Source organism: Crocodylus siamensis, chromosome 1 (genome assembly GCF_052110815.1).
Source record: "Crocodylus siamensis isolate JL-2025a chromosome 1, ASM5211081v1, whole genome shotgun sequence".
Taxonomy (NCBI): domain Eukaryota; kingdom Metazoa; phylum Chordata; order Crocodylia; family Crocodylidae; genus Crocodylus; species Crocodylus siamensis.
Window position 1 is genome coordinate 224,994,530 of NC_143395.1, and position 24,512 is coordinate 225,019,041.

The 24,512-nt window shown below is 45.7% G+C and overlaps 1 protein-coding gene across 4 annotated transcripts in view; it reads left to right on the top strand.

Moving 5' to 3' along the window:
• Positions 1–3,068: 3,068 nt before the first annotated feature.
• Positions 3,069–24,512, top strand: part of CD47 (CD47 molecule) — a 44,932-nt gene continuing 23,488 nt past the window's right edge. Inside the window, exons 1-5 of one of the 4 annotated variants that reach the window (XM_090058125.1) lie at positions 3,069–3,410; positions 9,866–10,216; positions 11,567–11,608; positions 17,761–17,850; positions 20,811–20,912. In XM_090058125.1, coding sequence (XP_089914251.1) covers positions 3,365–3,410; positions 9,866–10,216; positions 11,567–11,608; positions 17,761–17,850; positions 20,811–20,912 — 631 coding nt within the window. In that variant the 5' untranslated portion in view covers positions 3,069–3,364. The remainder of the gene's footprint in view (positions 3,411–9,865; positions 10,217–11,566; positions 11,609–17,760; positions 17,851–20,810; positions 20,913–24,512) is intronic. The other 3 variants (XM_090058109.1, XM_090058132.1, XM_090058117.1) reach the window with 3 other exon arrangements.

The following is a 24,512-nucleotide window of genomic DNA, read 5'->3' on the forward strand; positions in this document are numbered from 1 at the left end:
AACCTACTTCAAAGAGAAGGAAGTGGGAGTGTTTATCAATCCCATGACTTCCAAAAATTAAAGCAACTTAACCCCCCCCACCAAAAAAAGTCCAATTCTGTTTATTATAAGTGGACTGGCAATGTGGCAGGTCAGCCTGCTGCTGCTTCTTAAAGTAACAGGAGCGCCCTTTGCCTTATTCCACAAGATGGAATAAGGGAAAGGAGGGAGAGGAAGTGGGAACAGATTTAGATTTGAAAAAAATTGAGGATGCTGAGCTAAGGTTACAGGGGAAAAGTATAGAATGCCATATTAAGAAAATATGGAAATTTACAGTTAGTCACCAGCATAATTTTGACTGACACAATGCCAACTGATTCATCTTCCTATGAACTCTGGCGCAGGTGGTTTGGGTTTTATGCATGTGTATCTATAAAAAGGGTACACCCTTACTATGTAAATAGTAAAATGCTGTAGATGTTGATCAGGGGAAACTTTCCTGAATACTGTAACTTGATACTGTACTTGATTTACTGTAGAAATCAAGATGTTTGTTTTAGAAGCAGATGTATTATCATGAAGATGACAGGACTAATTATGGGAGTGAGTGATGTTTGAAGAATGCAGCCTCTCTTTTGTTGACTCATAGATTCATAGACATTAGGGCTGAAAAGGACCTCGGAAGACCCCTGCCCAAAGGGAAGGAAGTCAGCAGGGGTCATAGGATCCCAGCAAGATAGACATCCAAATGTCTCTTGAAGGTGTTCAAAGTAGATGCTTGAATCACCTCCAGCGGCAGTCTATTCCAAACCTTGGGGGCTCGGACAGTAAAGAAGTTCTTCCTTATGTCCAGTCTGAAACGGTCACAGAGGAGTTTGTGACCATTCGATTTTGTCATCCCTTGGGGCACTCTGATTGTTTGGGTAGAAATGAAAACTGGGTAGAGTTAGGCTGTTTGGACATGCTGTGCTATTCTGTATTTTAAATGTTTTGTGGGAACGTTATTCAGGCTAAGGGCCAGTTTTGTTTTAAATACAAATTACAATTTTTTTAAGGGTACTCCCCCCCACATAAACTAGCAACTTAAACTCCCTGCTGATAACCCTAAATCTGATTTAATAAATCTTATCCATGTAAGAATTAAATTAGTGGACTCAATGTCTTCCTTAAATAAGCTTCGAGATGTACTGGGTGACTTCTGCTGGTCACTAAAATCCTGGTGCTTTGCCAAGTGTTAATTCTGGGTAGCCCAGTAGTTTTTTGCTAGACATTTTGCCCCAGATCCCAATCACATCCTGCTCCCTTATTAAAAGCACAGTTGATTTCTCCCCCATCCAGAAAGTATACTTTCTATCAATTATACATCTAATTTCCAACTCTCACATTTCTGTAATACTGCTCCATAGTTAACCTGTTTGGGCTGATTTTAAATGACTGCAATGAAAGCGTCATAGTTTCCCAAGCAGGAAGCAACTGGGACCACCTGAAACCTGAGATCCTGCTCCTGCCTTAGTTTCAAGGTAATTTGCATCATCACAGATCCTCACAGGAGGTGAGAGGCTTCATACCAGCTGTGAACTGCCTGCTCAGAGAAGTTTTCCATCTATTGACTTTGTGAAATCCTGTGAAATATGAGCTTTCATTTCTACCCAGGAGAACTTTGACAATCTTTTCTCCAATGCCTGATGAAGGGTGTCTGTGCCTGAAAGCTTGCAATTAAAGAAGTTTTTTTGCAAAAATCTTGTTGGTCTAATAAAAGAGATCATCTCTACTACGAGTCCCGATTGGAAACATCAAGCATTTCAGAATCAGCTATTGTCAGACATAAGGCTGCCTTCTTATATGCTGATACACAGTAAAGCACTCTTTAAATCTTCTCCCATTTTTCACCATGTTTCTAGACAGTTTTTAGTCTGCTGGGGCTTTTAAAAGCTCCATTTTCCTTTGTGGTATTTGCTAAGCTTGTTTTACTCCCAGTACCATGTTGTGCTCAGTGAACACTCAGGCCTGAGGAGCCTGACAGGCTTCTGCTGCAGTGTGTGCTGTGTAATTACCAAGGCAATCACGCAGCACTGGCAGTGCTTTCCCTCTCCTACTTGCTGCCTATGGCACACTAGGTTTTTATTGTGCGTGAATGAGCGGGGCCAGCCTAGATCTTCCTGTGGATGCTTTTGGACAAATGTCTGTTATGTGGCTGCCTGCAAATGCAGGCGACTGAGAAGTCCCTGCCAGTTCTAGGTTCTCGTATAAATATATGAATAACATCCCGAAGTGATTGCCTGGAAGAAAGTAGAAAGGGAAGAAGCATTTGTGCTTCCTGCTGGCAAGGTTTTTTCATTTTACGTATCCCACTGCACTCTGTGTAGCACCAGTTCCGTTTTCTGTTCTGTGAGCTTTGCGTGCAGCAACCGAGCAGCAGGAGAGAAGAAAGGAAACTTTTTTTTTTTAGCAGTAAAACCACCATGACAGAAGTGCAAAACGTGGGCGAAGACTCTGGGGTGAGATATATGCCTGTGGGGATGACAGTTAATTCATCTGACAGTCAACTCACTTTGCAAACTGGACTAGACTTAGGATTTCATCCCAAGTCTGGTGATATTTTGGCCATTACCTCCCCCTCCCCACCCAAACTAGACAAGGCCTCAGCCATTTTATTCTGAATAAAGCCATTTATTTAAAGCCATTTATTTAGCCTTGACTGAAAGGGTTTAGAGAGGAGGCTGTAGAGTAAAGTGTGACCCAGGTTCAGCAGCAGGCACCAAGGGATGTCACGACTGAAGGAAAGGATGTTAAGGGGGCTGGTGCCTGAGATGTGTGTAGAGGGCGGGTGGGGAGCAATGACTGAGGGACATGAGGAAGGGGGGGATGCCTGAGGTAAGTGTGTGTTGGGAGGGGAGATGATGCCTGAGGTATGTGTGTTTGTGCGGGGAGGGGGGTGATGTTTGAGAGGGATGTCTGTGTGTGTGTAGGGAGGGGGGACAATGCCTGAGGTGCGCGTGTGTAGGGGGAGTGACGCCTGAATGGAGGGAGGGAAGGGGGCTGATGCCATCGAGGGTGTATGTGTGTGTAGGGAAGGGGGAGGTGATGCCTGAGATGTCTGTGTAGCGGGGCGATGCCTGAGGGCCTGTGTCTGGCAGGCGGGGGCGAGGGGCAGTGCGAGCGGCCGGCGCCGTCCCCGGGAGCGCGGCTCTAGCGAGGGCGTCGCAGCAGCTCGCGCTCCGTAGCTCCCTGCCAGCCCCCCCCCGCGGGGGCTGCAACCGAAAGCGAAAGCCGGCCCCACCCAAGTCGGAAGCTCGTCAGCTTGGGCGGCTCCGGCTCGCGCGGCGGTGTCTACCTCGTTGCGGCGGACAGCGGCGCGGCCCACCCCCCCTTCCCCGCCCGCACCATGTGGGCGCCGGGGCTGTGGGTGCTGCTGGGCGCCGTGGGCACCGGTGAGTCGGGGGGGCACACACGGAGGTGGCGGTTGGGGCGGGGGGCAGCGCCCGTCACACGGTGGCGGTGAACGTGGGGGGGGGGGGCGCGTCTCCATGGAGACGCTGTTGCGTTGGGTCCGGCGCGGGGGGGCGCTCGGCGACGGGCGCGGGGTCACCCTCCCCTCCCCCCCCGGCGACCAAGCCCCGGGACTCGGGAGCTCGGACCTCCATCTTCGGGCTGTGCCTGCCTCTCTGGGCCTCCCTCTGTGTGCAGTCTGCCCTCCGCCTTGTATTTGCTAGGCCGATCTGACAGCGAGCGCCAGCGGCCACGGAAAAGGAGCCAGGCTATGGACAGGTGTTCGGCCCCTGCCGCTTTTATCGCCTCCAAAAGCCAGCAAAATGTTTAGCCAGCTGGCAAAAGGTGTCCTCGGAAATTTAACCACGGTTCTCAAAATGCAGCTCCGGGGAGAGAGAAGCAAACATCGAGGGTTATTCGATGTCGCTGTTGGAGACCACAAGCGACGGCACTGTTTGTTTTTTAATGGCACTCATTCATTTAATTCCTTTAAGTCAGTTCTGTCGGCAGCCTCCCCCCCACCCCCAGCACGGGAGCCAGCGTGTGGCACGCGAAGGCATTATGCTGGGCACGCGTGCCTCTGGGTTCATGGCAGGGAAAGGGCTGGGGCTGCACATTAAAAACAAGGGTCCCCCACCTCCCTCCAAAGCTCCCCTGCCATCTGCCCCAGGAGCCAAAGTCTTTTAAGTTGAAGTTGCAGGCGTTTGGCACTCTGCCCAAAAGCATTGCTGACCCCTGCTCTGCACAGGCTGTGCAATGCCTCACACAGCCAGTCAAGAAGCGAATGATGGAGCAAATGATCTTTTTTTTTAATCATTATTGCAGCATGACATTTAATATAGCATAGGCAAAGTCAGTTTGTCCGTGATGCTTTTGTTTTGGCCAGCTGGGAGGATGCTGGCAGCATGTGGATGCAGCCCATGGGTTAGAATTTATTTTCCGAAACCTTTGGTCCTAGACTAGTGTTTTGAAGAGCTTCCCAAGAAAGCAGACATACTCGCTCGCCCAGTGTTCTGACTTGTTTGTCTGGTTAAATACCTGTCACAATGCTGGAGACACTCAAGCCTGCAAGTAATCCTGCTGTACATACACTGTGTCTGGCACAAGCACTTGAAACAGTCTGAAAATAATTCAGTTTATTCAATCTGCGATAGCATACAGATCTGCATAGGGACCTTGTGTGTTGTGGTCTCACCTGGTTTGTAATTGGGAAAGCTTTGTTGACTAAACAAAATGATAATTTGAAGCATTATTGGGGTAGTGAATACTATGAAAATGAAGTTAGCAGGAACAAAACTGCAGCTCTTGAGCCTTTTATCTTACTTTTCTAGGAACCTTATTTGAACTGAACTCTGGCTAAATAGACAGGATGTTTAAGTAGTAGTGAAGGACTGAGTTAGAAATGATTCCTCCTGTCACTTGAAGGCTAGCACCCCAAACTGGCAGATTTGTTGCAGTGGAAATTGTAATCCAAACTATTGCTTCTTGTGGTAACAATCACTTGTCAGACAGGTTTAAAAATAGTTGTTCAGTGCCTGCATTGAATGTTGTCCACTGTAGCAATGCTGGAAGTCGTCTAGCATCTCAAACATCTGATGCATTCTTTACATGACACATGTCCAGGTTTGCTATGAAGCATAATTTTCTAATGATTTAATAATTCCTAAAACTGATAATTTCCTCCTACTAACTTCTTGGGCCCAGATCCACAGAAAGATTTATAGGGAAGTGGGACCTACACAGACATTTAAATTCCAAAAGTCCAAAGTGCAGTCTTTAACCCCTCTGTCTAACCCAGGAAGCACTTAAGTTTTTCATTAGTAAAGGTCTCCAGATGCTTAAAAGTTCTGTGCCTGTACCTGTTGTAACAGGATGTGGACTGATGGTGGCAGCGATACCCTTGGATACCCACCTTAATCCTGTCCTGCTTGCTCCAGCCTCTTGTGACCCTTACCCTGTCACTTCGCCTGCCGCACATTGATGGTATTGATGCAGAAGGGAGGCTGCCTTCCAAGGCGCTCTCTTTATTTTGTCCCTTCTTGAACTCAACTTAGCCCAGTTGGTTCAGGGCCCCACTGTCTACTATCTCTCAGCCTTGGGGCTCCAGTCTTGCTGACCACAGCCCCAACAGTTTTGGGCCTCTGCCCTGCCACCCACAGTCTCTCTGGAGCCCTGGCTGCCATCAACACCAGCTCCCCCTGTGGGTTTCCAACCCCTCCGGCTACCAGTTCTGTCCTGGGGAGCTGGACCCCTCTGTCCCAGTTACCTCAAGAGCTAAATTGGTTGGCTCCGCCCTCCCCTACAGCCACACCCATGCCTTATGGATGTTATTTTGCCAATGCTGTTTGCCTCTGTAGGGGCCTCAGCCCTCTTAGCTTTGGTCCACCTTTATTCTGGCTTCAGAGCTCTAGCTCTGGGCCACTTGTTCTGGCCCCTTGGCCCCATTTTGCGTTTTGTTGGGCTGCTCACAGTTTGCTTCAGCCCTCTTGATGCCCCTGGCCCAGGATGAGGCTGTTCTTGGTTCATCCCCCCCATGTCCCTGACTGGTTCTCAGTCCAGCTCCACCTCCCTGGTGCACTGACCCAGGGTAAGGAGGCTCTCTCAGTATGCCACCCCGGCCCCTGAACTGGGTTCAGCCCACCTGAGTTCTGGATTCTGCAGAGGATGCTATCCCCAGCCTCTAAATGGGTGTCCCTCAGGCATCCCTGTGGCTTCCCGTCCACCTCTTTCAGCCACATTCAGTCCTCCAGTGCTCTGCCAGCTATAGGTAACCCCCTTCTGGGTCTTTCCAGCCCCGTAGCCACCTCCTACTTTTTTGCTTCTAGGTCTGTAGCAGCTCCTTAGGTACCTAGCTGGTTGGGTTCCTCTTCTGTTATCTCTTAGGTTGGCCTGATTACATGGCTCAGCCCCTCAGCCTGCTCTCAGGTGTTACACCTTAAGCCCTGAGCCACAGCTGCTGTCTCCTCCCTTGCTGCAACCCTTGTGGGCTGTATGTTGTGCTGCAGCTGACTTTTGTCCAGCTGCCTACCTAACTGCAGCTCTTTGGTGCTGGTTCCCTACCTCTCAAGTAGCAGGGTTTAGGAGTCCCTGATATAATGCCTAGAAGTATCTCAGTCTTCTAGGTACTGAGCAGCTAAAAGCCTATCAGGATCAATGAACTAGGACTAATTAAGAGATATGAACCAATACAGAAGTATCCTAAGGGAGGAGGTTCACCAATAACATAACCAAGAGAAGGTGGTGGTGGCCCTCATTTCTGGAAAATACCACATTTACTCAAATAAAAGACAAAGTCCCCCTCCCATCAGCATGGAGAGAAGAAAAAGTGCTGCTTCTTACAACTGCATACAAGGAAACCTCATTAAATACATTACCTATCATTAAACTGCTGCCAAAAGCAGCATGTGGTCACTAATGGAAACTAACTATGTAATTGATTAAAATACAGCCAACACTAAGCATGGCTATAAAACACATGACCCATATGGGGCAAACATACTGATGGGAACCTACCACAAGGGTAGGTTAGTGCAGCCCATCTGAACAAGATACATGGTAATGTCCATTGCACTCAGTCCCCCTCAGCACCATCCCTTACTTCTCTTTAAAAGTGATTTTCAAGGGGTTAAAATATTACAGGATATCAAACAAGAGCCCACTTTTTGTAGAAAGCAGTGATTAAATAGAGGCTTCCTGACCAGTGATTTAAATCTTAATTAAAGCCATGATTTAAATCATTTTGATTTAAATCAAATCCACCCTGCACAGATTAGGTGGGGAAGTGAAAAGGAAATAAAAATGTATTCTGTGTAGTGGCACAACAAAAAGAGTTGGTGCTGAGGGGGACTGAGTGCAATGGACACTACCGTATATCTTATTCAGATCAGCACCCCACACAGTGGGGGAGGGAGTAGGGCAGGGACTGAGACACGCGCTGCCTAGCTGAGATGGGGTGCAGGATGGAGCCATGGCTTGTCCGGGTGGCACAGGGTAGGAGGGTGGCTCTCACCACTGCGCACACCCCAGGAGGGCATGGGGGAGGCATAGGCCCCTGATCCGTGCAGCGGGGGCCTGCTGCTGGGCTTTTCCTGTTGTGTGGTAGCTCTGCTTAGGGCTGTGGGCCTGCGCTCCCAGTGCATGGGGGCTGCACTCAGGGTGGGTGGCAGCAGCGCTGGGAGGGAGATATGGGGGGGGTGCAGCCACCCCAAATTTTGCTGTAGCCAGTCTGTAGCCCCCTCCCAGCACTGCAGCTCCCACGTGCCAGAAGTGCAGCCCTCAGCATGGCTGTGCAACCCCCACATACCAGGAAGAGCCTGATGCGGTCCCAGCCCACAGCTGGAGCCCCCCAGCCTCCCTCCATAGATCAAGAGCACACGCCCTTCCCCATGCCCTCCTTCAGAGTTATAGACTCTGATGTAGGAGTCTTCAGAAAGTTAGGTGTGTGACAGTAAGTGGCATATTGCTTACGTTCCTGTGTGGTTGTGCCTCTGTTTTTAAATTAGCTGTGTAGCATTACTGCTCTTTCAGTTCCCACATTGTGAAACATTGTTAAATTCTTATCTCTGATGAAAACCTTATCTGCTAGGGAGCAGAGAAGAGCAGAAGATTCAGCGTCCATCAGAGATTTTGCCAAGCGGATCTAATTTATTTGGGCCATGATTGGATGCTATGGTGATAAGTGTTATAGAAAAACTTATGGAGAATTTGGCATCTAACATTTTTGAAGTTCTGCCAAATTTGGGCCTTTAGTGTTACACATTACCACCTGTAACTTCTGTATTTGCAATTTTACTACTCAGTGGATGCATCTACACGTGCATTCATGTGCCTTTGCATTAAGTCTAGTGTCTCTAATATAAGGTATGACATAAAGCCGCATTAGCCCGCGCTAATGTGCAGTAGGAAAGGCAAACTTTATTTTGCGACGCTTAATGTGCAGTAGACTAATTCTATTGCATGTTAGTGCATTAGCACGGCTTTTGCCATGATGTGCAGATGCATAGGAGAATAGACTACTGTGCATTACGGTATCTCATGTAGACGTGCCCAGTGAATGGCTTGTGTTTTGCATCTTTCTGGGTGTATATCCATTTATCCAGAAAGAAAAAATTCCCTAAGCAAGCTCTTTACCTATAGGATTTTGGCTCCACCTGCAGAGAACAGGAGGAACAATGACAAATGTTGTAAAGGCAGTCCTCAGATTTACAAGACAGTTTGTTCCTGAAAACTGTGTCTTAAATCAAAACGTTGAATTTAGAATCGCATTTCCCATAGAAAACAATGTTATAAATGGTGGGTTGATTCCTAAACCAAGGCCTGATACTCTATTTTCACCAAAAATAACCCAGGATTTTGTACTTGATCAATTATAGATGAGTATTGTAGCTACATTAATGTATTTATATTGTAAATAGCAAACATATTGATTTAGAAGGACTTCTTTAAGGTGACTTTGCTCAACTTTTTGAAGGGCTCTTGTTTGGACTTTTTGAAGGGCTCCTGGCTGAAGTCTTCTCAGAAGACTTGGCTGCAGATTTTTTGGAGTCTTGTCTGCTTTCTTAAAGAAAGTATCCAAGGAAGTTTGAACAGATGTTCTCCAGGGAGATGGACAACACAGCGAACTTGTTTGCTGGCATGGCATTGGATCAAGTGTTGTAAAGTCGAAATTGACATCAGAAAGTCAAAACAGGGTGTCAATTTAGAAACGTTGGCAGTGAGAAATGTAACTCGAAACGTAAGTCGAGGACTGCCTGTATTTGTAAACCTGAGCATTCATTTCTTTCCTAGTTCTCTAGGGAACATGAAAGCAGAACTCTAGTAGTGTTTGTTTCTGTTGTATACAGCCTTTTCTACTTACAAAAGTAAAGAACGAGTCTGTAGAAAAAGTGCTTGTCACTTATTGATGGGACTCTACGTGCATTGCTGGTGACCATACCTCCCTTAGGCCAACGTTGAACTTCAGTAAGACTAGTCCTGTACTTTCCTGAAAAAGAACTATCTATATTTATTCTGTGTGATCCATTACCCAGAAGAATACCCCAGGGGCGATGGCTGGATGAGTACAGCACAGTGAATATTGTATCAGTACTCATTTTATGCACTTTAAATGCACCTGCTGTTTTGATGCTTAAACATCATCTAAGGATTAAGACGCCTCCTTATCCTTTTAACTCCTCCTCCCAGGCATTGCTTTTCTTTTCTTTACCCTCTCTCTCTTTCTTGACCATCACCATTTTTTTTGTCTTGTTTCTTGTAAAGATGATCAGCATGTTCTTATTTCAAATATATTTTGTCATTTTAAACTAGGACGCATTTTTCTTGTTGCTCATGTCTGGCATGTATTGGAGTAATTTGGAAAGACTGTAAAATCAGACATTCTTTTTTTTTCTCTCCCCAGGTTCGGCACAACTGCTATTTAATGCAACCAAGTCCGTTAATCTGTCTACTTGTAACGAAAGTGCCATCCTGCCTTGCATAGTAAATAATCTAGCATTCCACAGTGCTGGTGACATGTTTGTTAAGTGGAAATTTAACGGAATAGAATTTTTCACATTTGATGGATCCAGCAAGAAATTACATAGAAGTAGCAATTTTTCATCTGCTAATTTTGCATCTGAGAAGGATTTACCCAAGGGTATTGCCTCTTTGTCAATCTTAGCAGCACAAGCACGTCCTGGAAACTACACCTGTGAAGTAACAGAATCGAATAGGGAAGGAGAAATTGTAGTTGAACTTAAAATCTCTGTAGGTAAGTTGTGTATTATCATTTACCAGTAAAAGGAATGGGTGGATCTTGTGGGAAGGAACACTGAAAAATGAATGTGTCAGTGAACTACTAGCAGTGAAAAATACCAAAAACATGGAAGTCAGTAATGTAATCCTAGTAGTCCTGGGCATGTATGTTTTTTGGAAGTCAAAATTAGTGCCTCTTTAAGCATTGGGCCTGCTGTTTGGTAATGTTGGTAATTTTTAAGGTGTGAAGCTTTCCTGGGCCCTTTAGTTTTATAATCTGAATTATTTCTGCCATGCATACTTTACTGTATATGTATGTTACAACTCTAAATATATGTACAGTACTATGATTCAAATGCTATTTCACATGTTAATTGAGTTACAGAGACCTTTCTTAAAATTTGAAAAGTTAGTTTCCCAGTGTAAGAGCTTCAAGATTTGGTCTATAGCTATGCATGTTATGTAGGAATTGAGGAAGTTGCTGTCAGGACTGTAACTTATTAGTAAAGCCCAGTTAAGGCCAGTTAATGGGAGACGTTTAATCTAAAGCATTTTCCATGTATCACTGAGACAATTATTTATTACAAAACATGCTGTTTTAATATCAGTTGGCATTAAAACAGTTTCCCACTTAATGTCAATCAGATATTATAGATTTGCTGATGCAAACAACACTACACTGTCCATTTTGATCAAGTATTCAAGTATGCTGTATGCAAAATAAACATAACTTCCAAAGTGGGGCATGCTCCAGAAGGGGATCAGAAGGGGCCCTTTTGCCTTGCATGTGAAAATCCCATTGAAGTGAAATTGCTTCAGGGCTGCAAGTGGTTGGCTGTGTCTAGGAGGTGAGAAGTAGCCCCAGCTGGTTCCATAGTGTTGCATTCCACCAGACCCTAGTGGATGCAGATCATTCTGAAATATGGCTTGTGATGGGTGATTTCCTTGGCTTTGGGTTTGTTGACAAAGTAAGGTTGTGAATCTCTGATTGTCTTCTCAATAGATGTCATGCTTTCCTTTGCTTAGCACTATGGTTTTGAAAAAAGTATAAAGAATAGCATACTGGGGGTAGGAATATCAAATGCTTTCATAATAGGTTGCCCAAGCTAAGAATGCCTTGAGAGAGAGTTGGGGAGAATCTTCACTGGAAAGTTCAGTGGAAAAACTGTGCTGGGCAAATGATGACTGGGCTTGACAATATTTTGCTTGAGATTTTAATTGCAGATAAGGGAGGTAGCTGAAGTCCACAAGGGGCCTCATGTGTTGTTTCAAAATCATTTTGTATACTTCATTTCTGATTTTTATTTAGTTTTTAAAAGCTTGTTTTAAGATGAAAATATAGTAATGACACAAAATCTGCCATCAGGGAATGAATCGGACTGCCAAGACCGCCGGCCATGCCCCTCTGGTAAGCCCTTCATAGGGAGGGGGGCCGGGCGAGAGGGGGTGCCGCTGCCACTCATGCCCCTGCCCACTGACCTGCCTACTGTCAGGTAGCATACCTGAAGCCAGGGGCCCCACATGGGGGGTGGGGGCCCCCTTCCTCTCCCCCTCCCTGCTCTGCCTAGGCAAACTCCTTCTCTGCTTCCTGGAGTTTCCCCGCATGACACACGGGGAGGCAGTGCAGAATTTTATTGAGCAGCCAGTGCCCTCACAGATGGGCATTCAGTGCCCTGTCACTTGCAGAGAAACCCATCCATGACAGCAGCAATCTCTGTGTTTGCTGGGATCAGGGTCTCGTAGTGTAGTCAGAGGTACCTCTCCAGATGATAGTGTACATTTTAAGGAAGCATAGGTTTCCCTTGGGTGCCATCGAAACTCAGGGCCCTGTGCCACATTTTCAGCTGTGCCCAGGGCACCATGGCAATCAGCAATAGCAGGGGATGGTGGTTTGGGCACCCCTCAGTACACTCAAACAGCTTGTCATGGCACTCCAAGCAGAGTCTCAGCAGGGGAATGCTTGGGACATAGTCCACACAGGGCAGGTGCCCAGGACCAGGCCCCTTCTCTGGAGAGGACCTCATTTGGGAGGGTGGGGGTGTCACCAGCTCCACTTGCCAGCTGTGCAGGAGCTCCTCCCCTGTCTCCCCAACTCTGGGCAGTGTGGTCTGGTGCCTCGGAATCAAAACGTCTAGCCTGCAGGAAGAGAAATGGGGGGTGTTGGTTTGGAGCTGCCATGGCAGGTGGCAAGAACCAGCCCTGCCCTGGCCTGGGTAGGGGTGGCAGAAGGCAGGCTGACTGCAGGAAGCATCAAGCAGGCCACCTGCTCCTTTGGAGGGAGTGGGGATGGTGGGCTTAGCCAGTGGCCACCTGTGGCAGGGTTTGCCTGACCAATTTAGCATGATCCCTGGATTCCTCAGCTGCCTGGGCAGCACACACCATTCTGAGGCTGGGTGGCACACAGCCCCTCAGCATAGTGCGTGTTATCTCTAAATGTTGCAAACGCTCACAAAAAGCCCCTCTCCTGGCTTTGCATGTCCAGTAGCTACACACGGGGGGAAATGCACCAGTTGCTACTGGGGATTAACCTCTAAGGACACCACTATGGTCAGCTGGTGCCTTCCGCACACGCTGCCTCCACCAGCAGCATCACACAAGAATGCATCCTCCTGCTGGACAAGCTGGTCACTGTGGTAGAGGAGTAGCTGGTATACTTGCAGGCCTGATGCACCCAGGACATGGAGCGGGAGAGGGACTGGACGGATTGTGCCTTCTGGCACAGGCTCCTCATCCTCCAGAAGAGGCACAGTGCCCTCCTCAAGAGGATGCTTATGTTGCAGGAGTGACAGGCTGCCTTGGTGGCCCAGGCAGGGGACCCGAAAGTAGACCAGAAGTACTTCTGGTCCACTTCTGTGTCCACCGTGGACCACATGGGGGAACCCCTGCCCCCAGACTCATTGAGTAGTGCCTCCTGGGTCACACTTGGTGGCGACCTGGGAGTGGACCGGAAGTACTTCTGGTCCATTTCTGGGTCTGCCGCCAAGCACACAAGGAAACCCCACCTCCCATGCTCCTGTGAGATGCTTCATCCACCCCACCATCTCAGTGTTCACAAGCTGCGCCTGGTACCTCGAGGTATGTAGAAAAAACATATAAAGCAGTGTCTGTAGCCAAATCACTGATTCTCTGAATCAGAAACTAATCTTCAGATTCGACCGAATCGAATCGGGACAGTGATCCGAATCAGCGAATTGAATCACTGTTCCCCAAATCCAGCAGGTTAAGGCACTCAAGGGAATCCACTCCTACCCCAGTCCTGAAATGATGTCCTACTGGGAGCGCAGGGAAGACTAGTGCTTCAATGGGACACTTACGTTCCTGTACACCAATGCCAGGAGCTTGGGGAACAAACACGAGGAACTAGTCCTCCTGCTAAACAAGAATGACTGTGATCTCATAGAGATAACAGAGACCTGGTGGGACTCCACCTAAGACTGAGCCATAGGTATAGATGGCTATACCCTATACAGGAGAGATCGTGCAGAAAAAAGGGGCGGGGGTGTAGCGCTCTATGTCAAGGAAAGCTACACATCTCTGCAACCTGACATTGGCACAGGGGACACAATGTTAGGAGTCTACTACAGACCTCCTAATCAGGAACAAGAGCTTGACCAGGAATTTGCCAAGGAACTGGCTGAGGCTGCACACTCTTGCTCCATGGTTGTCATGGGAGATTTCAACTACCTGGACATCTCTTGGTAAGAGCACTTGGCCGAATCTGAATGGTCACAAAGCTTCCTCACATGCATGTTTGAGCTCTCTCTGACTCAAGAAGTCTATGCACCAACAAGAGGTAAAGCGCTGCTCGACTTGGTCCTGGCAAAGGGGGATGATCTAGTCAGTGGCCTAAGAATTGAAGGGAAGCTGGGAGACAGTGACCACGAGCTGATCATTCACTATCCACCTCAAAGCTGGCAAGTCCGTCAGCAGTGCAGGAGTCGGCGACTTTAGGACAGCTGACTTTGATAAGCTCAGGAGGCTGGTTATCTAGGACCTAAGGGACCACAACTTGACAGGAAGAGGAATTCAGGATGAGTGGTTGCTCCTCAAGGGGGCGATCCTGAAAGCACAAGTGATGTCCATCCCATCTTGGAGGAAAGGTAGCAAAAGGGCACAGCAACTTCCTGGGCTCTGCAGGGAACTCATGGACCTCCTGCTTCTAAGAAGAGAAACCTATAAAGGATGGAAGACTGGAATCACCACAAAGGAGGAGTATTCTGCACTGGTTCAGATCTGTAGGGAGTGAACCAGGAAAGCCAAGGTTGCAACCAAACTTTAACTGGCTTTTTAAGGACAATAAAAAGTTCCTTTTTTAGATATGTGGGGAGTCAGAAGAAAAACAAGGGTAACATTGGACCCCTGCTAAACCAAATGGGACAACTGAAAAAGCCAGCCTGCTTAATGGGTATTTTGCATCAGTTTTTCATCAGCCCAAAGGGACCACCATGCTTATCACGATGCAGGACGGCCAGGGTGAGGGGGAATTTATACCCTACATCACTGTAAACCATGTAAAGGAACATCTTGAGAGGCTGGACACCTTCGAGTCAGTTGGTCCAGACAGTTTACACCCCAGATTACTTAAGGAGCTGGCAGACATCATAGCTTAGCCACTGGCAAGGCTCTTTGAGAACTCGTGGCACTCAGGTAAAGTGTCCTAAGATTGGAAGAAGGCCAATGTGGTGCTTATCTTCAAGAAAGGCAGGAAAGTAGATCTGGGGAACTACAGGCTTATCAGCCTGACCTTTATCCCTGGGAAGATCTTGGAAAAAATGGTCAAAGAGACTATTCTTGACAACCTGGCTGATGGCAACATCCTGAGGGACAGCCAGTATGGGTTTGTTGCAGGTAGGTCTTGCTGACCCATCTCATCTCCTTCTATGACCAGCTGACATATCACCTGGGCAAGGGAGAAGAGATTGACATCATATATCTGGACTTTAAAAAAGCTTTTGATCTGGTGTCCCATGATCTCCTCATGGAAAAATTGACCAACTGCAGCCTCGGGTACATCGCAGTCCAATATCTGGGGAATTGGCTCCAAGGTCGGACCCAGAGAGTGGTAGTCAACAGAAGCGCTCGGCGACCAGTCCTGTCCCCCAAGGCTCCGTCCTTGGACCTATACTCTTTAACATCTTTATTAACGATGTGGACATTGGTGTGAGAAGTGAACTGGCCAAGTTCACTAACGATACCAAACTTTGGGGTGAGGCATCCACACCTGAGGATAGGCTGGTGATCCAGGCTGATCTTGACAGGCTCAGAAAATGGGTGGATAAAAACCTGATGACATTCAATATGGAAAAATGCGAGGTATTCCACCTTGGGGGAAGGGGGGGAACTTGCATCATGCTTACAGGCTCAGCTGTGCTACACTTGCTAGCACTACGGCTGAAAGAGGCTTGGGGGTCATGACTGACCACAAGATAAACATGAGCCACCAATGCGATGTTGTAGCTGCTAAAGCAAGCAAAAGTCTGGCTTGCATCCATAGATGCTTCTCAAGCATATCTCGGGATGTCATCCTCCCTCAGTACTCGGCCTTGGTGAGGCCACAGCTGGAGTACTGTATCCAGTTCTGGGCTCCACAATTTTAAAAAGATGCGGAAAAGCTTGAGTCCAGAGGACAGCCACTCGCATGATCAGAGGGCAAGAGAACAGGCCTTATGATGAGAGGCTGAAAACCATGGGACTCTTCAGCCTGAAAAGCACTGGATCAGGGGTGACTTAGTGGCTGCCTGTAAGTATATAAGGGGTGTACATCAGGATCTGGGGGAATGCCTGTTTAACAGGGCACCTCAAGGGATGACAAGATCAAATTATCACAAACGCCTCCAAGACAGTTTTAGGCTGGACATAAGGAAAAACTTCTTTAATGTCTGAGCCCACAAGGCCTGGAATAGACTGCCTCCAGAGGTAGTGCAAGCACCTACTCTGGACTCTTAAGAAACATTTGGACATCTATCTGGCTGGGATCCTTTGATCCTAGCTGACTTCCTGCCCCTGGGGCAGGGGACTGGACTCTGTGATCTTCCAAGGTCCCTTCCAGCCCTGATGTCTATGAAATCGGGCTGAATCCGAATCAAATACTGCCCACTTTGCACTGGACACCATCCTGGTCCTGGTGATCACCTTCATGCCCTCCCTGGCCCCAGTCTTGCTTGCCGCTGGGCATAGGTTGTGGAAGGCCAGGGCGAGCAAGGCTTAGCTCTTACCCAAACCTGGTTGGTGACAGTGTCTCCAGTGCAACTGCTGCTGCAGCGCCATGCCCAGCGACCCCGCTGTGTGCTTCTCCGTCACTGTGCACTCCTCTGCTGCCACGTGCATAACACCGGTTCTTGCTGGCCCTAGAACAGCCCTGCAGGAGGAAGCAGTGAGGTCAGGTGGGCACTGTCTGCACTGCCCAGCTTCCTCCAAATAATATTTTCTAGTGCCACTTATGCCCCTGGCAGCCACCCATGGATAGCCCAGCACCAAGCTCCACAATGGGCTTGGGATGACATGCAGCAGTGCTTACAGCAGCCAGGGCTCCCTGCCACTGCTCCTGAGCCAGGTCTCCCAGCAGCTAGGTCCCCCACCTGGGCCTTTCCCTGCCACTTGCCCAGGTGTCATGTGGCCCCTGAGCAGGAGCTGCCAACAGCAGGACCAGCACCGCACATGGGTCCTGCTGACCTTGGGCCCCAAGGTGGAGGAGGCGGAGCACACTATGTAGCCTGAACAGTGGCTGTCCCCACCCGTGGCCAAGAACCCAGCCCACTGGCTTCAACATGGTATCTGCATCTGTGGTGGTGTGGCCAGAGGCTGGGGTGCTGAGAACCTCTCCCTGGGCTCTGTCCCATAGGCATCTTCATCCCTCCATTCCTCTCCCTGGAGGGCACACACCACACAGTACATAGTTGCACAGGGAAATTGGTGCTTTTTTGGTGGCAGGTAGTGGGGTTAGTGGTGGGGACTTGTGGGGACTGTTGTTGTGGAGGGAACTAAAGACTGTTGCTTGAAACTGTCAATAGTGTGTGTGGTTTTGAGGTTGCCCTGTGGGCCTGGGATCCATGGGTGGCTGCCCTGGTGCCCTACTGCAGGGGGTGGGGGAGAAGGTGGTTTGTGAGTGCCTTGTGGATACGCTGCCTTGTCAGCCACTGTTGTGGGGGAGGGTGGGGAGGATGAAGGACTGAAAACAGTGGCCAGTGACTGGGAGAAATCAATGTGGAGATTGGTATTGTGTACATTTGCAATAAAATGTGTGACACAGCCAACAGTGTGCTATTCCTTGCTTTTGCTTAGACCTGGGAAAAGTGGTGTAGAAGCACCCCTGGAATTTTCTGGAATGTGAGTTACAGCAACTGGAATCCTGAATGAGTAGGAAGCAGCCTGTCATATTTATCAAATCACCTGGGGTGGTCAAGATCAGACAGCTGATGTTATCTTTAATATTAAAACTTGTAGCAGACAGATTACTAAGCAGGCCCCAGAATAAGCTAAAATGAGCACTAGAATATAAATCTAATAACTTAACTTTTTTCTGTCTCTTCCTCTCCCTTTTTTGTGTCTTTAAATTTTTAGGAAGCTGGTTTCGTCCAGTCGAAAGTGCTTTCATCATACTCTTCCTGTTTTTGGCTATTATTTTTTCTTGGGCTCAGTTATGTGTAGTTGGTGAGTATTAAGTTCTGTTCATTCTTTATAAATACTGGATTTTAGCACTAAAATGACATGAGTATATAAAGCAGCAACATGAAATGGAATAATAGAAGGTAGTACTTAAGTACAAAAGGTGGAAATAGAAGCTGGTTTTGGTAGCACATTAGAAAGCTGGCTTTTAGGATTTGGTCTAGCAAATGCTAATGAGTGTTGTTTTTACTACCCCAAGCACTGATGCTAGTGGCATATGTTTTCCAGGAAAAAGTCTATTGACTATAAATTTTACAGTTGGTAATTAATATCCTTAAAGTAACTTATGTCAAGAAGGATTTATTTTGTTTTATGTAGTTGTCACATCACCGTGACATTAATGGTTCATCCAAGGAACAGAAAGTTATTTCAGTTTATGGCAGCACAAGTATTATTGCAGAGAGATGATGCTTTCTTCTTAATGTAACACTGCACATTGGTTTTATTGAATTGGTGTAAGTTTAATTTAGTACCAGCATATCGTCCGCTGTGTTAAAATACTTCCAGTACCAACAATCTGGGTGTTGATGAGAGAGATACTAAATTCCTAAAGTTGACTCTCTTTTGATGTCTGGATTTTATATGGTGCATCTTCATTCTGTACTGTAGGCTCTGTATTTTAAACTTCCTGTTTAAAACGGTGGTGAATTCTGATATGTCTAACTCTTTGAAGCAAGTAAAATATTTGCTAATTTGAGACTCCTGATCTATCACTGTTTTTTTGTCAGGGCCAATTTTGACTTGATGTTTTCATTAGCAAAGTTCCGGAGTCATAATTACCTGACATTATGTGTCTGCACATTATCTGGCAATCAGATGCTACTGTGGTGGCTATCCTAAAGTATGTAAAATACAGATAAATCGGGAGAGAGAGCAGTGATACTTTACAGAAGAAAATTTGAATCAACCAGATTCCCTTTGATTTTATAGTTGACTATTGCTCAGTGCTTACTTAAGATGTTAATTAACCCGTTTGATTTCCACCCACCCCACCCCCAAGCTTTGTCGCAGTATCTTCCTTTAATGGTTCATAACACTTGTTTTCACCTTTACCTGGTGTTCAGGAGCATGTGGATTTTTTTTTGTACGGGCTTGGTGTATAGAGATTTAATATAACGCATTCATTAATTATTAATTGTTGTCAGTCCAGTTGGCTGTTTAAATGTATTTTAATTTAATTCTATATACCCTCAGAACATAGGATTAGAAATAATTTTGAAATGCCAAATAAATTATTTATTTAAATTCCAATAGTAAAGGAGTTACAGTTGTGGATTAGGGCCCTGTTACAAGTGAAAAAGATAGTTCTTGCAGCAAGGAGATCAGTCTGGCTCTTGCATAATAATGCACTTAAAAAGCTGAGGAAAAATGTAGAGATTTTTTGTATACACTCTACCCTAGTCATGCTGGGGAAACTTTTTATTATATTTGCTTGATAAGAGATTTTTTGATGCTGACATAGTGTTGCTTATTTTTATACTGCATAAAATCAAATCAAACTTAGCTTAGTTACAGACTCCCCTTTCTGAACATACCTGATTTATTTTATTGCAGAACTAATTTTTACAATGTAATCCCTTTACTCCTAACTCCAAAAGTGTGGTTCTGCTCAGATAGTGGCATATTAGTTTTTACGTTCAGTTGTCAGCAGCGAAGACAAAATTACTTTTTCAAAACCCAGGATTTTTCTTTCAAAATTTCAACCTGAGAATCAAGCTGTGCTTTTCCTGTCCTGTAGAATTCCAGCTTACCTGGCAGTTTTGTTAACAATGCGGAGGGTGGAACCAAACACAGCTGGTGATAATGATCTTATGTTACAGCTTTTCTTCTTCCAAAAGCTCCCAAAGTGTAGCTATTATGTAACCCACCATTGAAAAGAACCACTTCTGAAATGGATGGCAGTCTGTGCTTAATAATACAGTTTTGCTGCAAAATAGTTTGATCTATGGTATTTACATGGTAATACACAAGGGCATCACAGCCCTCAATAAAGTGGCCTCCAGTCCATGACTTGGGGACAACATATCTGTGAGATGCTCTGATATCACTTGTGTTTGACAGGTAAAGGAAATTCTGATGTTAGCTGCAGCTTATTACTCCCTTAATGCTGTTTGCCACTGGGCAGCAAAGTTTGGAGATTGCTGCTTTAATAAACTTAACCTTGAAGAGTTTATATTAAGTAGGGGAATTTAATTCCTCATCTATTAAAAGCGACTGTGGCAGCATCAGTACAAACACACAATCTCTGGTTAGGCAGAGAATTGAACTAAGGTTTTTCAAGTCCCAGGTTACTGCCCTCATCTCATGAAAAAACATTGTGTAACTTTAAAAAAATGAATACTATTTAATTGAACTAGCAAGAGGAGTTATGAGAGTTGATTTAGATTGCAGCAAACAGTGGGAGTTTGGCCTGGGCTGCATAGTAAGGCAAGATTGGTAATTTAACCAAGATGCTTAGCTTAAGTTTTCATAGATTTCATAGATTTCATAGACATTAGGGCTGGAAGGGACCTTGGAAGATCATCGAGTCCAGCCCCTCACCTAAAGGGCAGGAAGTCAGCTGGGGTCATAGGATCCCAGCAAGATAAGCATCCAATCTACTCTTGAAGGTGTTCAGTGTAGGTGTTTGAACCACCTCCGATGGCAGGTTGTTTCAGACCTTCGGGGCTCAGACAGTAAAGAAATTCTTCCTTATGTCCAGCCTGAAACAGTCTTGCAGTAGTTTATAACCGTTCAACCTCATCGTCCCTTGGGGCACTCTGGTGAACAAAAGTTCCCCCAGAAACTGGTGATGGTCCATCAGTGTCACTGGGGCAATTGGAAAAGTGTGAGATATTAAGATGTTATTTTTGAGGAAAGCTTTTTTCTGACTGATCTAAATTTAAGAGGAAAACATGTCATATCTAATGCATTATTCCTGTATCTCTCTCCATTTTTCTTTTAAGCATCAAAATTTGAAATCGTACTTGGAAAGAAGGTTGGCTTGATTATTACAGGAAGCATCATTGTAATTGCTGGTGTTGTTGGAGCTATTCTTTTAGTCCCTGGTAAGTGCAACAAATATGTCCATTCCTAGACATTTGTGTCCTGCTTTTCAGAATGTAGGAGCATACATAGTTTTTATTTCTTTCAGCAGGAGCTAAATCAGTCAGCACCTCTGAAATAAGTAAAGCAAGTAGCTTGCTCTTTTTTTGTTGTTGTTAATTTTGCATAATACTTATTTTTGCGTACTACCAGCAAAAATGTTTAGAGGGAATATGGGTATAATTTTCAGCGGTCAGAAAGGAGGTGTTAGGAATTCTAGGTAGGAACAATGTCCCATCACCAAATGAGCCATAAGAAAATCTGTAAAAGTGGAAGAGTTTCCGCAAAATTTCATATAGGATCTGTGACATGAAACAAGTATGATTTACTCGGCAGCAACATAGCATGTTTTTCTTTTCAGAACAACAGATTGTATGAAATAGAATAATAACATAATACTGCACACCACAAATGGGCCTTATGCCCTGCCTTTGGAAATGGAAATATTTCACACTGGGAACATTTAAATACAAGTCCACTTGTCTTTCATGTGTCTCAAGTTTTCTCATGATGTGCTAGGTATAAGAGTATTACTCAAAACTTGCTCAGCTGATGGCTTGCTGTCTATTTTGACCCAGTAGTAGTGAAGACAAAAGGCTAGATTCTTAGATTTGCACAATAGTGCTCAGCTTCAGTATTTTGCTGTTTTTGGATTTGAACCTGCTTTCATTGAAATGGCAAAATTCCTCCTCTGACTTCATTCTGCACACAGAGCAGATAATTATATCAAAACTTGAGCAGACCCAACAGGAAAAAATGTGGATTATACTTCCACAACAAATGTTGACCTGCACTCTGATCTTATATGCATGAGGAAGTTTACATATAAAGTCTGAGGGATTTAAATTAAATTAATTGCTCAACTAACATTACTTGTATATATGTTTTGAGTCCTTACTTGTGTAATCAGGTTAATAGCTCAGCTGTGGTAGAGAAACTCATTTTTCTGTAATATCAAAAGGAAACAAAAAATACATTTCTAGTTCTTTAACCATGTTCCTACTTCAATGTGAAAGCATTTTTATTTTGAAATTGGAAAAAGAGAGGGAGTCAACTTAATATACAGATTAAAGGACATGATAAGGGACTTTAATCTTTTATTTTATGCTTATATAGAATTCCAGTACAAGTCAGTGGGTAGAATAGCTTCAGGCTCAAGTCACAGTTACATTTAAAGCCATTAAAATATGTTGACATGCTATCGTTTGTGTATTTGTTTTGGTATTTAAAGGATTCTATTTTACAGATTATTTATCACTAAGTTTTAAAGTAATCAGGTAAACAATAATAAAAGTAACATTTATGTTTGAGTTCATTGGCTCTTTGCAAGGATACCATTTAAAATCTATAATCTGTTTTTCCTATTTTGATTTCCTAATGGGTAATTCTGAGCTCTTAAGAGGCGCTTTTGTCACCACTGAATGCCAAGTATGTAGTTTACTAGATGGAGTCAAAAATAGTTTTTCATCTGGTTCATGTTTGCATTATATTCACAGCTGTCTCCTGAAGATCTCTGTTCAGCTCACAGACTGCATAAAGCAATATCATATTCTGAAAAAAAATCAGTATCAGTTGTTACTAATTGATTACAATAGTGCTCAGCTTTAGTATTTTGCTGTTTTTGGATTTGAACCTGCTTTCATTGAAATGGCAAGATTCCTCCTCTGACTTCATTCTGCACACAGTAATTGATTACTCCAGTGGATGATCTGGCTAAATATATAGCAAAAATAGATGGAACTTTCTTGGATGGCAACCTCTTTCCTCACCCATATGAGTTTAGCCCATACACTGGCCTGCAGCATTAACTTTAACAATGTAGACCAGTGGTGCCCAACCCTTTCACCTTGTGGACCAGATGGGTAGGGTGAGGTTCAGCTGATAGACTCAATCTATCAGGTGGCTCACAGAGCTGGCAGAGGAAGCTCCATTTTGCTGTTGGGAATTACATCCTGAACCTGATCTGTCCATCGGGAGCTGTGGGGAGCAACCAGGTCTCAATCTGGATGCATGTGGGGATGGGGATGAAGCAGAATGAGCCCAATCCTGTTGTGGGGGGTGATTGGAGGTAACCCAGTCCCAATCCAGATGCCTTGGGTGTGGGGGGAGGAGGAATGGAACAACCCTGATCTGGACTTAGAGGGCTGGGGGGCAGCCCGGCCATAATCTGGACATGCTGGGGGCCATGGGGCAGGGCAGAGCAGTCCTGATCCAATTGCTGCATGGCGGGTGAGGGAGGCAGCTCAGCCCTGATATGGACACGCAGGGTAGATGGAGCAGCCTCAATTTGGGTGTGCTAGGGAGAAGTGGGGGGTGCTAGATGGGAAGTAGCTCAGCCCTAATCAGATGCCAGGGGGTGGGGGTGGTGGAGTGGTCTCTATCTGGATGCGTGGAGGGGGTAGGGAGAAGCCTGCCCTGATCTGGACATGTTGGCAGCTGGGTCTGGTCTTGATTTCACTGCATGGCAATGGCTTGGGCAAGTTTGGACCCTACCACATGAAGCTTCCCCACTCCCCAGCTGCCAACTTCTTCCAACCCATAGGGATCCCCACATGCCACATTGTGGCTTTGTGGGCCAGATTTGGCCCCCAGAAGCTGAGCACTCTTGATGTCTTTGGATTAGTCTGTGTGAGTTTCATCAGGATCTGTCTGTGTAGTGCGCAGAAGCTTTACTCAACTTACCTATCCAGAAATCTGTGGTCATAGACAGAAAAGTTGAGACACAGAGTAGTGTTAAATATAATATAGACAGTGAAAGCTGCTTTTACAGAAAGAATAATCAAGGAACTAAATAAGATTTAAGTCAGTTGGTGGGTTATTTCCCCCCCCCTCAATATTCCTGTATAGAATCTGGTAGTAAACAAAAAAAAAAGCTTTGTTCTCAGGTGCAGAACTTATAATATTGTATTTCCTTGAATATAAGGCCATCCTGAATATGAGGACGGCCCCCACAATAATTAGATTTTGTATGTGGGAAATTTATAAAATTGTTATAAAGAAGATTCGTTCCCACATGGCCTGACAGCTGTTGCCAGGTAGTAACTCCACTGGCGACAAAATGTCTCTTGTGCTTATCACCTCCTACAACTTACAGTAGTTCATCAGGATTGATGGGGTCTTGTGCAGATCATGTTTGTTCCATAGATTCATAGACGTTAGGGCTGGAAGGGACCTCAAAGATCATCAAGTCCTGCCCCAGGGGCAGGAAGTCAGCTAGGGTCAAAGGAACCCAGCAAGATAAGCACCCAAGCATTTCTTGAATGAGTCCAGAGTAGGTGCCTGCACCACTCTGGAGGGAGTCTGTTCCAGGTCTTGGGGGCTCAGACAGTAAAGAAATTTTTTCTTATGCCTGGCCTAAAATGGTCTTATAGGAGTTTATGACTGTTGGTCCTTGTTTTTCCTTGGGGCACTCTGGTGAACAGATGTTCTCCCAGATCCTGAAGAACATCCCTTGTGTACTTATACGTAGGTAGCCACCAGGTCCGTCCGCCCCCCGCCCCCCCGAGTCTGCACTTTTCCATACTGAAGAGTCCCGTGGCTCTCAGTCTCTCTTCATAGGGCCT